Source organism: Dipodomys merriami, unplaced genomic scaffold (assembly GCF_024711535.1).
Source record: "Dipodomys merriami isolate MVZ:Mamm:240054 unplaced genomic scaffold, mDipMer1.0.p SCAF_2, whole genome shotgun sequence".
Taxonomy (NCBI): domain Eukaryota; kingdom Metazoa; phylum Chordata; class Mammalia; order Rodentia; family Heteromyidae; genus Dipodomys; species Dipodomys merriami.
In genome coordinates, this window is record NW_027203381.1 from 8,185,652 (window position 1) to 8,198,571 (window position 12,920).

A 12,920-nucleotide genomic window follows, 5' to 3' on the forward strand; every position below is an offset into this window, starting at 1 on the left:
CAACCCTTAGAGTCTCCCCACCAATCTCAAGGCCCACAAGGACCACTGTGAAATTAAAACAGAAAAAAGAAAAGGAAACCATACCATTTATTCTGAGGGAGGATGATTGAATGGCTTGATGACATGGGTGACAGAGAGATTTGGTACTGTAAGTGCTTTGTTATCTTTTGCATCCTGAGTAAGGTGCATGTCCTTGTCAAAAAAATCAATAAAATCAACATTAGTAAAAAGTTAACTATCTCTGCACAATGGTGGCTCATACCTGGATTCCTAGCTACTCAGGAGGGTGAAATCTGAAGATTGTGGTTCAAAACCAGTCTGGGCAGAAACGTCCCTGGGAGACTCTTAATTCCAACTAAACATTCCAAAACTGGAAGTGGAGCTGTCATCAAAGTAGAAAAGCAAAAGAAATCAGGGAGAGTACACAGGGTATGAGTTTAAGCCCCACAACCACCACCACCATAACTAATTCAACAATTTTACTAACATATCTAGGACTAGCTGGTAGTGCAGTAAGGCACTACCAACTTTCCAGGAAAACAGAGCATATCTAAATATGACTACTGGAATCAGATATGATTCATGTTGAAGGAGAATACTCTGTAATTATACTAGATTACTCCTGTCTACAAAGATGCACTATTATACTCTACATCCAAAAGGCAGGTTGAACAACAACCTACCAAAATCTGGTAATTCCAGTTAAAGATAAATAGTGAGAGAGGAAACAAAGAAATTATAGTAAAGAAGACAATAATTGAAAGTATACAAGTGCCATTTTGACGCAAAAGAGGCCATCTTACTCGTTTCACTACAAGTAGTGCCCCTATTTCCCACTTCCTTTGGAGGACTACCAGCCAAATTACACAATGGCTTCCAGTCCTCAACGTGGAAGCTTATGTTTCCTTTGGCTGCAGTCCATTTGTGAACACTAATTATCCTCCCCATTTCTAGAGTGAAATACACATGACAAATACATTTGTCAAGGTATCTTACTGGAGGACTAGTTATTATGTAGCTTGAAACCTTGTAGAGAATATATTGTATCTGCTTGATTTTATAAACAGGGAAGATGTCCTTTAAAAAAAATGTTCTTGGGGCTGGGAAGGTGGCTCAGTGGTAGAGTGCTTGCCTTGCATGCCTGAGGCCCTGAGTTCGATTCCTAAGCATCACATAAGCAAAAATAAAAGAAAAAAGCAAGAAGTGGCACTGTGGCTCAAGTGGTAGAGGGCTAGCCTTGAGCTGAAGAGCTGAGGGACAGCACCCAGGCCCAGAGTTCAAGTCCCATGACTGGACCCCTCCAAAAAAAAACTGGTGGGGATAAAAAAAAATGTCCTTATGCTGTGGCTTGAACTCAGGGCCTTGGTGGTGACCCTCAGCTGTTTTGTTCAATGCTATTCGTCTACCACTGGCCACAGCTGCACTTCGGGCGTTTGCCTCATTATTGGGAGATAAGAGTCTCAAGGACTTTCCTGTTCCAGTTGGCTTAACACGGCAATGCTCAGATCTCAGCCTCCTGAGCAGTCAGGATGCCAACTGCACCCAGCCAAGATGTCCTGTTTTGAATTGTATTTCCCTAGCGCATTGCAATTACCACAGTCCACCAGGGTCCCATCAGGGGATATTTTCAAAACCCCATGTCCTAGTGACCACAGCCAAGTGGAGGGGAAGAGGGGCAAGTCTTGTTTTCCCATGAAGATACCTCACACGGTGAAGCATTTTTGTCCAGTTTGCAAGCTGATTTGATCTACAGACATCCAGAAAAGCTGCACTTGGGGGTGATGAGATAGAAAAAGTCTGTGTGACTGAGCTGATCTGTGGTCTGCACATATCCTCCATCTTCCTGTGGTTGACCCTGTAAGCCCCAGCCTCCTGTTTCAATATCCCACGTCAGTCATGTACCATCTTATGATGATGCTTCTACCTCGAGTGCAAGGGACTTAGGGCATGAGGGCTAGGAGCACACCAAGACTGAACCGGATGGTGGGGAGTCTGAGGTGTGGTACCTTCACCTCTAAAGTGTCCTTCTTGGAGCAGCTACCTATCTAGGAAATGCTGCCCTCAGAGACATGAGGCACATGTCTGAAAATCCCAGCTCCCAAATGTATGGGAAACACTGACCAGACAATGCTGGAGAAGAAAAATCTTGTGAAATACTTACTCTTGGGGAGAATCCTTGCAAGCGTTTATAGCTTGAGGAGTGGCTAAAGCATTGGTTTTGTTTCCTCTTGAAAATATGAACTATCTGTACCTGTTCCAATCAAGCTAAGTTTAAAATGATCACATGAGTTTTTAAGTAATCACTGAAGTAATAAAAATCTTCTTCATTAGCCTATCTTTGCAAAAGTGATTTTGTTTATTTAAAAAAATCACTTAACACTCCTGCCCAAGAGATTCTCTAGTTGAATGTTTTCCATCCTAGTCATAGACAAGGATAGAATAGATCCAACGGTGAGACCAAATCTGTCCTTCCTTCTCTGGCGAACTCCCTCCCAACACACACACACACCCATTGTTACTCAGTGGTTTGAAGCATTTACTACACCTGGTTATTCTCCATAGTACTATCGACCTCAGGGTAAATCGACAATATATCAATTCAAAGTTTACAAAGTTGTCTAAAATTGACATGGTGCACAGGATTTTAGTTCAACAAGTTAACATTACAGAGATTCATATACGAGCCAGGTTGGAGGTCATAAATAAACCAAAATCCTTTCTTTCCTTCCTCCCTCCTTCCCTCCCTCCATCTCTCTCTCTCTGTCTCTCTCTCTCTCATATGCACACACACACACACACACACACACACACACACACACACACACACACACACACACACAGTTTGAATTTTAACAAGAAGAATGTTCACAGAACCCGACTTTGAGGGTTCACAAGTAAAGTCACTTATTAACTCCAACATGCCAAATAATGAGAATGGACGAGTTAGAGTGAAGAGAAAGTGTATTATGGGTCATGGCAGAAGAAGAGAGGTATACATTTCAACCCATCTTTCCTATAAAAATTACTTTGGGTTTGAATAGGAGGAAGAATTGGAAGCAGATGGAGAAGCATAAGTAGTAGTAGTAGTAGTAGTAGTAGTAGATTATTATTATTAAGCTGTCCTAATCACAGGTGCCCCAAAGGCTTAGATGGCACTCACTGGTGGACTGGCAGGTCATTATCTCAAGATGGGTCAGGTGGATCAGGTGGGGCCTTGTGACAGCAGTAAGAGGCACAGCTGCTGGCAGGTGCTGTTCTGGTCCTGTCAGGTGCTTCAGAAGCCATGGCAGGAGAGAATGGCTCAGACAGGACCCAGCCATGAGCTGGATGTTGGGATACCTAGCTTTCACCTGCTTTCAGTTAGTTCATGGGCCCAAGGAAGAAATCAGTGCTTTTCTGCAACAGAAGCTGATTTTAAGTAGAAGAGGTTGCCACAAATTTCACTGAATCTAGGATAGAACGCCATACTGCTACCTCCTTTCTAGGCTCCTGTAAAACAGCCTTTGGTAGCAAATGGGAAACCAGTCATGTCTCTTTCAAGAGCTCTCCATTGTCAGCTGCCTTGCAGAAAAGAGCAATGGTCTCAATAACTAGTATATATCTGAGACAAGCAGAAACGGTCAGATAAGTTATGTTAGGTGAAATGAACCCCAAGATAAGGATTCAAATTTTTTTTCTTACTTGCGATTGTTTCTAACATATTTAGAAGATATTTCTTTGTTGCTTTGTATGTCCCTCCCCATGGTATAACCCCTGTTTTCACTGTATTTGATGTTGGTATAATTTGTGAAGGGGAAAGGAAAAAACGAATTGTTTAAATAGGGATACAGGTGGACCCATTGCAACAATGAGATGTACAAGATGTTATGTCAAAAAACAAACTTTATAATTTTGGCATGGGGGCGGGGAAGGGGAAACAAAGGAGGAGGCAACAATGCTTGATAAGGAATGTACTCATTACCTTGCCCATGTAATTGTAACCCCTCTGTATGGTATTTTCATAATAAAAAAATGAAAAAAAGCAATGGTCTCTATGTATGTTATTAGCATCATAGGTATCTTCCATTTCCTGTCTGAATACTTCACTTAACAAGCAAGTTTTCAAACTATATTCTGTCCATAAGCAGACCTGTCCAAAAGGAAAAAGTTCTAAGGTGACTTCCTTGGGATTTGAGTTATGAGAAACTGTCTCCCAAATGTCTTCCCGGTCCTTCCCAATGTGAGTTCTGTCTAACCTCCCATTGAACTAAGGGCAAGTCTCAGATCAGTAACTTCATCATGTGACTATATTCTCCTCATGTATCTTTTTCTAACACTCATGGACATCTTTACAAAATGTTTGTTCTAGTCATGGTGATACTCTTTGTAGCAAGTGCTTAAGATATATTGTGGGTAATTGAACTAGGTCCCATGGATCTGACCAGCTATGGAAGCAACAACAACAAATGCATTTGATCTTATAAAACTGAGAGCACATCTTGTAATACCCTGGGGCCTATTCAAGCAAATCCAACCTACAAGTCAGTGTTGTACAAAACCCTGGATTTCACACATAATCTTACTACAAGTTGTTGAGACTGATTAAAAGTTAACTAGCAGGACTGAAATGGTTTGATGATCATCTGGTTAAATTTAATTACAAATCTACTGTGGATTCACCAAATTCAGACCTGGGTTTCACTGGACCCATGCATCCTGAATATTATCAAAGACAGTCATGATAACAGATCATATATTCCCAGTTCTGAAATCACGAAGCCATGCACCGTATCAAAGAACTAAGCAAAAGCCACCAGTGCATTTACCTGCCAGACAAAAGAACAAACCAGTGAGGGATTCATTCAGTACATGACTCTTACTGTGGTTTACCTATGAAGTAGACTCAGAAAGTCTCAGGCATAAAGAAAGGAATTCATTCACAATGCAATATTCAGAGAGGAGGCTTCTGGGAAATTATTAGATAATGAAATTCCTGACCTAATTGATGAATGGATCTTTTCATGGACTCACAATTGGATGGAACTATTGGGAGGCAGTGGAAACTAGGACTTGAAGGCTGGTGGGAAGAGGCTGATCACTGGGAATGTGCATTTGACGGCTGTGTCTTGTGTCTAACCCTCTTATTACTTCTCTGCTTCCTGACTGCCACGAGGTGACTGCCACGAGGTGAGCAGAGTCCTTCCTTCACGCCCCTCTGCTATGTGCTTCTGCCATGATGTTTCTGCCTTGCCTTGGACTGCAAAGCAATGGAGACAGCTGACCACGTACTGACATCCCTGAACCATGAGCCAAAAGACACTTAGATTGTTCACCGCAAGTTGTTTTATCGCAGCAATGGAAGGCTGACTGTCACTCATGGATAAAAGTCAGGGTTTCAATAGCTCGAGAGTATTAAGTTTGCAGAGGCTGCACTAATTTAACAGGACAAAACGTTAGGTTGGGTAGAACTTTTGTCATGGTAAAGTTGTCCTGTCCTAGTGCTGATCCCTTTGCCCTTCTGTTCCTCATTGTTTAACTAATGGAATTGAGCCAATGAGTTCCAATGTTTGTGGCAATATCCCACTGGTCATTGTGAGACTTTTTAAAAGGAATAGCTCAAGAAAATGTTTGATATATATACATACATATATAATGGAATTCTACTCATTCACACTCATAAAAAAATGGAGACCTGGAAATAATTATATTAAGCAAAGTAAGCCAGAGCCAAGGGAACGTAGGCTGGAAGTTTTGCCTCATCTGTGGTAACTAGAATGTGACTATAAATCTACAAAATAACACACAGAATGATATATCGATATATAGAGAGAGATGCCAAAGGAGAATATGCATTAGAATGGCTGACAAAGGCTCAGAGCTATGTGCATAGGATCATATCAATTACATTCTGGGAAATGAACTACAAGAACAGGAAACAAGACACATTTTAGTTGCCATTGTTGCTGCTTTTGTTTTCTACTTGTTTTGTCTTGCTACTTTGTTTGTAATCAGCGTGTTTCTTTTTTTTATTTAATTTTATTTTATTTGTGAACATACTGTACAGAGGAGTTACAATTACATGGGCAGGGTAATGCGTACATTTCTTACCAAGCATTGCAGCCTCCTCCTTGGTTTACCCTTCACATCCCTTCCCAGCCTTCCCCCTCCCCCCCAATCCCAATCCTTCTCCTTCCCCCCCTTCCCCCCCCCCCCGCACCGACGTTGTAAAGCTCGTTTTGGACATGACAACTTGTACTTCTCATTGTTGCAACAGGTCCACCTGTATCCTTAAACAACTGGTTTTTCCCCATCTCCTCCACAGTTATACTGACTCTTTGTTGCTTTGTATGTCCCTCCCCCACAGTATAACCCCTGCTTTCACTATATTTGATGTCAGCGTGTTTCTTGAAGTCCGTTTGACATCCAAATAAAGAAAGATTCCTTTTACAGAATGAAGGACGTGCAGAGGGTGTGAGGTGAGGGTATGCAAAGAAGCTGGGAAGTGCTTTATGGTGACTCATATTAGATGAGATTGTACATGCATTCAGATGAGCCAGTGGCCTGCAGCGATTGCAGATCCCTGAGTAGGGGGAGGCCTCTCACTGTCTTTGCCCACAAAGTTGCATACTCACAATGGTGCAAGCTGGCCTGGTTGTGAAATCTTAGTTGGATTTCTTGAATTGAACTGATATGAGGAGGCGGAAGCGCCAGGAGGAGAGCTATATATTATACCTCAAATCTCATTTGCACCAACATCAGCTCACAGCTTCCCCAACGACTTCAGTTTGCCTTTGCGGCACAGGTAAGCAGAAACACAGGTAAGCGCTTTTGGCTGTTATGGCATAACAACATGAATTACTTTTCAGAGTGTTATGTCATGCATGTACTTTATTCCATCTGACTGTTTTTCTGTATCGTGTCAGGGGAAAATAGAAAATTTCCCTTGCTCCAGTTAATCCCTCAGCTCAATGCATTTTTACAAGCATGTAGACTGGTTGGCAGCTGAAGAGCCTTGAAGGAAAAGCCAAAGAGGAGGCTTTGGACAACTGGCTGGATGTTACCCACAGAAATGTTCACCACGGCCTTCTTTATCAATCTTTCTATTCAGACAACAATGAACAGAAAACTCAATAATATTTAATTACTTGTTTGATAGTAGTACTTTCATTCATCTTTTTTAAGTAGGAGATTGATATATGTCCCTTATGGAAATCTAAGAAAGTGAAAAGAACAAAAGCTGTCATTACCAAAATCTTACATGACAGATATATTTTCTTTAAGAAACTTCCACCACAGAGTAGGGCTTCTACTCTGGCATTTTCCTTTTTCTAGGAGTTGCAGAACCCTGCCAAGATCACCATGAATTCCCTCAGTGTGGCAAACACCAAGTTCGCAGTTGACTTCCTCCGGGAGTTGGGGCCTTCCACAGACAATGCCTTCTTTTCCCCTTTGAGCATCGCCTCAGCCTTCTCCATGGTCTCCTTGGGAGCCAAGGGAAACACTGCACACCAGATTAAGGAAGTAGGTGTTCCCTTCCTTCTGTTGACCTGTGTGGTCTTCTCTCCCCTGCTCGGTTGGCTAAGCCAGCATACAGATGGACAGTTCTGAGTATGGAGGCCTGAGGGAGGCACAGGAGGCCAAGCACGCATGCCTACAACTGTGTGGTCACAGTTCCCAAATTCTTGCCCTCTACTTCCTTGTGCCAGGCTGTGCTTTGGAAGCTGGGCTATCTTATTAGACCCCCTAGGAAACAGAGATGAGCTTAACATGGGAAGACTACTGGTTCATTGGGTGACTTCAAAGGGACACATCATCAGACATGTTTGAATCAGAAATGATGAATGAACGTTCTTTGAAGGAGCTGATGACAAAATGGGATTTGTTCTAAAGTGTTTTGTTCAAAGAGCAAACTCATTCCTAAAGGTGGCAGGTTTTTTTTTTCAAATTTTGTGTTTCTTTATTGTTCCTGTGAGCTTTCATTTCTTCTGAGGTGATGGTTGTGTTCTTTCCTCTGGTCTTCTCAGTGAAGTTTTCCTGTCTGCATCTCGTGCCTTTCAGGTCCTTCACTTCAGTGAAGTCACAGGGGAGACAAAGAAAACCTGCACGACCAGCCACGTGAGTCCCAGGACATTTCTGTGCATTTAAGAACACGGGGATGGCACTGAACAGGCCGGGCTCAGGTTCCAGTACTGCTCTTCACAGGTGGTTTACATGAGCAAGACACAGCTGCTCGGAGTCAGTGACTTCATCTCAGTGAACAAGGGGCTAAGAGGGGTTAAAAAGCCCCTCCTGTGCAGGCATTTCTAACACTGCCTACCATCTTCTCAAGAAAAAGCTCAGTAAAGGTTATTATGATTATAAAATTAACAAGAGTCATAATCACAATGTCACTAAGGCAATTTAATGTGAATTAACTCAGGAATAGGCTCAAGAGGAAGAAGTTCAAGTCCAAAGATAATTGGGGAAATGGTCACTAGCACACACACTAGGGTTACCTAACTGTTACCTAACCAATACAGAAGGCTCCAGTTTCAGACCAGCATATGTTAGAAACCTGCCTCAGCTAATTGGTGTCTTATGAGAAAAGACCTTTAATGCTCTGGGCTTTCCTAGCTTCATCTCAGTTAAACTAAGCTTACAGGTAATCAAAGTAAAAAGATCAAAGGACTCAGCACATAGATGTTAACACAGAGAATCCACCAAGACCAGAGCCATATATTCTGGCCAACAAATTTAAGGTTTTACCACCAGGAAGTATGACAGACTTTCATTTGTTTTAACAGGTTTAAATATGCCAAACTTCCCCATAACCATATTGTGCATGGCTGTTGGAAATGAAATATGGTTCTTGTTAAGGAACTTAGAGTTTAACTGGGGTGTTACACTTCCTAAAATCAAGGAGGGAACCCAGTGGCTGAGCCTGGTTAGTTTACATGAGATAGACTAGAGCTAAGTGTATGAGAGCAGGAGAAATGACTTTCCTCCTGCTGAAGGTAAAGGAGCATATTCAGGGTATTTAAGGTTGACTACAGCAATTTTAAAGGAAGAAGCCAAAGGTCATCTTTGAGATTACTGGCATTTAGGCATTGCTCCTGGGGTCTGAATTTCACTGACAGCCTAATTCAATGAGCATCTTCTTTGATGTTGAAGGCTGAAGAGTCAGAAATTGTACATCATCAGTTTCAAAAGATGCTGACGGAATTAAACACACCCACTGATGCATTCGAGCTGAAAATTGCCAACAGTCTTTATGGAGAAAAAACTTTTCCATTTCTTCAGGTAAGTTTGCCTGCCTTCCACAGCTTTCATCTGCATTCTGCTCCCCATTTCTGAGGCCAGATGCGGGGAGCGAGGACTGACTGGGATGGGGAATGTTTGCTCCAGCACCACAACTCACTGTCACAGCAGTGTCCCAGATCCAGACAGTGCATGTCACCTGTGCACACAGGAATTCCCCAAGGAGGATGTTACTGGGACTATGATGAACTGAACTACTACAGACACAGGGAACATGTTTTGGAGAGAAATGTTGGCTAAGAGGTTTCTAGAATGTGTAGACACTTGTATCTGTCCTTAAAGAGAGCTGGGGACATGTCTGGGAATATGGTATTCCTAGGATTAGACATATGCACAGAGATGAGAAATGCGAAGGTCAGATTTACCAGTCAGAATGCTCATGAACAATGCTTTTCCTTAAGAGCATCTTGCTACTAATGGTGCATATCTTTGTTTCTTCCTCTATTCTCCTTTCTTATGTCATATACTTTCAACCTTTGGTAACTTCCTCTTTTGTGCCACACTGCATTTCCCTCTTACAATGCCTGCATGCCATTTGTATTCAAATATGAATGTGCCGGAAATACCGGATATGGTCATGGTCTGCATTCACTCACCACACTCATAAGCTAACTACTGCATGCACTAGTCTTCATTCCTCCTTTCTTTCTCTACATCTTAAAGGAATATCTGGATGAACTGAAGAAATTTTACCTAGCCAATGTGGAATCACTCGATTTTCTAAACAATACAGAAGAAAACCGGAAGAAGATTAATGCCTGGGTGGAAAGCCAAACAAATGGTAGAGTATGAAAGGGCTGCCTGCTACACAAACATTTTGAGTACCCTGGGCAGGTGCCCTATGAGTTACATGTGCAGGAGCACTGTGGGAGGACGTGGAGATGGAGTTGGAGAGAAGGAGGAAATGGCACTGCAGATGTGGTGGGGTCCCAGGCATAGAGAGAGAATTAGGGGACAGGAGGGCAGAGGCCCTGGGTGACAGTGTCTTTGTGCATGCTGAGTCCATATCAGAGCTGTTTTGAGCTCCTATCCTTTCCTTGAAAGCAGAGACTATTTTTCATTATGGATAATTAAGAGAATACACAAGAAAAGAATCCTTTCTCTTCTCTCTAGCTGAGAAAATGTAAATTCTCCCTGGAACCCACAATGCTTGCCACCTGAGCTGGAGCTCCCTGGGCTCATTTTACCCACACCTCCTAGACAAGTGCACACATGTTCTCCTTCCTCAGCAGGGGGCTTATCAGAGCTGCCTTTGTTCTCTGCATATCTCTCCTTCCTCCAACTCTCATGAGAAGCCAAGGCTCCAGCAGCCCAACTTGAAAATGCATCCACACCAAAGGATTAGTGCCTGACAGCACAGGGTGTACATGTCCAGTCAGAGAGCTCATGTTTTTCAAGATTAATGTGCAGTTGGGCTCCATTTCCTCTGAGTCATGATATAATCTGGGAAATCAAGTAGAAGGGAAGGTGAGAAAGAGTAGGGAAAGAGATAAGTTGGCAGAGTCAACAAAACATGCTTGCCAGTATTCAATGTGAAATGACTAGAATCACTCTACAGAAAGTCCAGCCTGCTCTGCCATCACAAGAAGCTCTGTCTCCATCCCAGGCCAGCACCACAAAGAAGGCTACAGCAGGCGAACAGGCCAATGAGTCCCTAGGAGCTAAATTAACTAATGATCAGTCATCACTTTTGCATAGCATCTCCCAGACAGATCGCTAGTACCTGCATGACAGGCCTTTATGTTCTTTCCTTTGCAGACAAAATCAAAGACCTGTTCCCTGTTGATAGTCTGGACTCAAGCACCGTCCTGGTTCTGGTGAATGCAATCTATTTCAAAGGGCAGTGGGAGGAGAGGTTTAAAAAAGAATATACTGAAGAAGGAAACTTTTGGCTGAACAAGGTAACAGTTAATTTAATTATGTGATATAGGGTAGTTTTAAATGAAAGATGCAATTTAAGCATACTTGTTAGGCTTTCCATTAAAATTTGTGGATATCTAGTTTATTCTAGTAGTTACATTTAGTTAAAAATATTGAAGAATCTTCTGTGTCTAGTTTATGAAATTCCTGTTTTGGCTCTTCCAACAAAAAGATGTATGTGGCATCTCAGAAGACTTCTCTGTTGCCTCTTCTGTCTCATTGGGTTTTTAATGCTCTAATTTCTTGCAGGATGTGAGCAAACCTGTGCAGATGATGAAACAAACTAAGCATTTCAATGTTGCATCACTGGAGGATGAGCAGGCCAAGATCCTGGAAATACCTTACAAAGGCAATGAGCTGAGCATGTTTGTCCTGCTGCCCAATGAAGTGGATGGGCTGCAGAAGGTAAAACTTGCCTCTCCAGGTCCTCTTTCCTATACTGCCGGGTTTAAACCAGCATCTAGACCAAGGAGCGTCAGAGTAATGAAAAATGCCAGCTGAGAAGTGATGTTTCCTCTTTGAAAGGCAAACATTTACAGTCGGACACAAAACATTTTACTAGAGTTATACATATGTATTATCAATTGATGGTAATAGTGGACAGCAATTTAACTTTGGTAGAGAGAGTAGAGAATTGTGTGAGATGTTTGCAAATATATGAAGCAAAAAATAACAATAAGGGATACTTGATAATTTCACTATGTAATAAGTAATGTATACAGAAAAATAAAAGGAGAGCCTACCAAAAAATGATACATTCATCACACTGGTAAGAGAAGTAAGAGCAGTGATATAGTTTCCTTTCTACACAGAATAATGTACTGATTCTGGCTTTGTTCATACATATACAATGCTCACACAATATATTAAATATGTATATGTAGTCAGGACTTTTTGCTTATTAGAACAAGAGCTAATAAGTTGAATTATCTCTATATTCCATTTATTGCTAAAGATTTCCCACCTGCTCAGTTCATTTTCAAAAGGTGTTACAGATCTTTAATTTTAGCTGCTTTCTCTCCTATTCTTACAGCTTCAAGATAGTCTCACAGCTGAGAAACTACTAGACTGGACAAGTGCACAGAACATGTCCAAGATGCGAGTGAACTTATATTTGCCGCGGTTCAAGATGGCAGAAAAATATGAACTCAAGAACATCTTGATAGGCCTGGGGATGGCTGACACCTTCAATCCAAAGAAGGCTGACCTCTCAGGCATGAGTCAGGAAGGGGGTCTTGTAGTGAGCAAAGCCCTGCACCAGTCCTTTGTGGAGGTTACTGAAGAGGGAACAGAGGCTGCAGTGGCCACAGGTGTACGCATTAGTAAGACATCAGCAATGACACGTGAAGAATTTTGCTGTGATCACCCTTTCCTCTTCTTTATCAAGGAAAATAAGACCAATTGCATCCTCTTCATTGGCAGATTTGCTTCCCCTTGATGGCTTTGTCCCTACCCTTGGGAAAAGTTCACACAAGTTATCCCAGTAAATGCATGGATGAAAACAACAGCTTCCCTTTCATTCGTTTCCTTCCCAGTTTCATAGACACCACTGAAAACTCAGGAGTGGAAGGCGCACGATTATTTTTCCCTTTCAACCCACATATATGCAACTCCTCTTTTTCTCATAAAAAATTCTCTTGACACAAAAAATACAAAGTTAGGATAAAGTGATATTTCAATACTGGTTCTTGTAAATTTGAAAAATGATCTGTTTGTGACCTGTT

At 41.9% G+C, this 12,920-nt stretch overlaps 1 protein-coding gene across 1 annotated transcript; it reads left to right on the forward strand.

Moving 5' to 3' along the window:
* The first annotated feature begins 6,758 nt into the window (after positions 1-6,758).
* LOC138831551 (serpin B4-like) lies at positions 6,759-12,634 on the forward strand. The gene is made up of 8 exons (XM_070028619.1): positions 6,759-6,781; positions 7,312-7,500; positions 8,038-8,094; positions 9,130-9,258; positions 9,940-10,057; positions 11,035-11,177; positions 11,446-11,601; positions 12,230-12,634. The coding sequence occupies exons 2-8, from the start codon at positions 7,339-7,341 to the stop codon at positions 12,632-12,634; spliced, it is 1,170 nt and encodes a 389-aa protein (XP_069884720.1). The 5' UTR covers positions 6,759-6,781; positions 7,312-7,338.
* Positions 12,635-12,920: the final 286 nt, after the last annotated feature.

What these genes read in the sequence shown, in the direction of transcription:
- LOC138831551 (XM_070028619.1), top strand. Translation starts at nt 7,339, where the DNA reads ATGAATTCCCTCAGTGTGGCAAACACCAAGTTCGCAGTTGACTTCCTC. An exon ending in GGTGGAAAGCCAAACAAATG is followed by an intron (nt 10,058 to 11,034) that starts GTAGAGTATGAA and finishes TTTCCTTTGCAG; the next exon opens with ACAAAATCAAAGACCTGTTC. An exon ending in GAAACTTTTGGCTGAACAAG is followed by an intron (nt 11,178 to 11,445) that starts GTAACAGTTAAT and finishes AATTTCTTGCAG; the next exon opens with GATGTGAGCAAACCTGTGCA.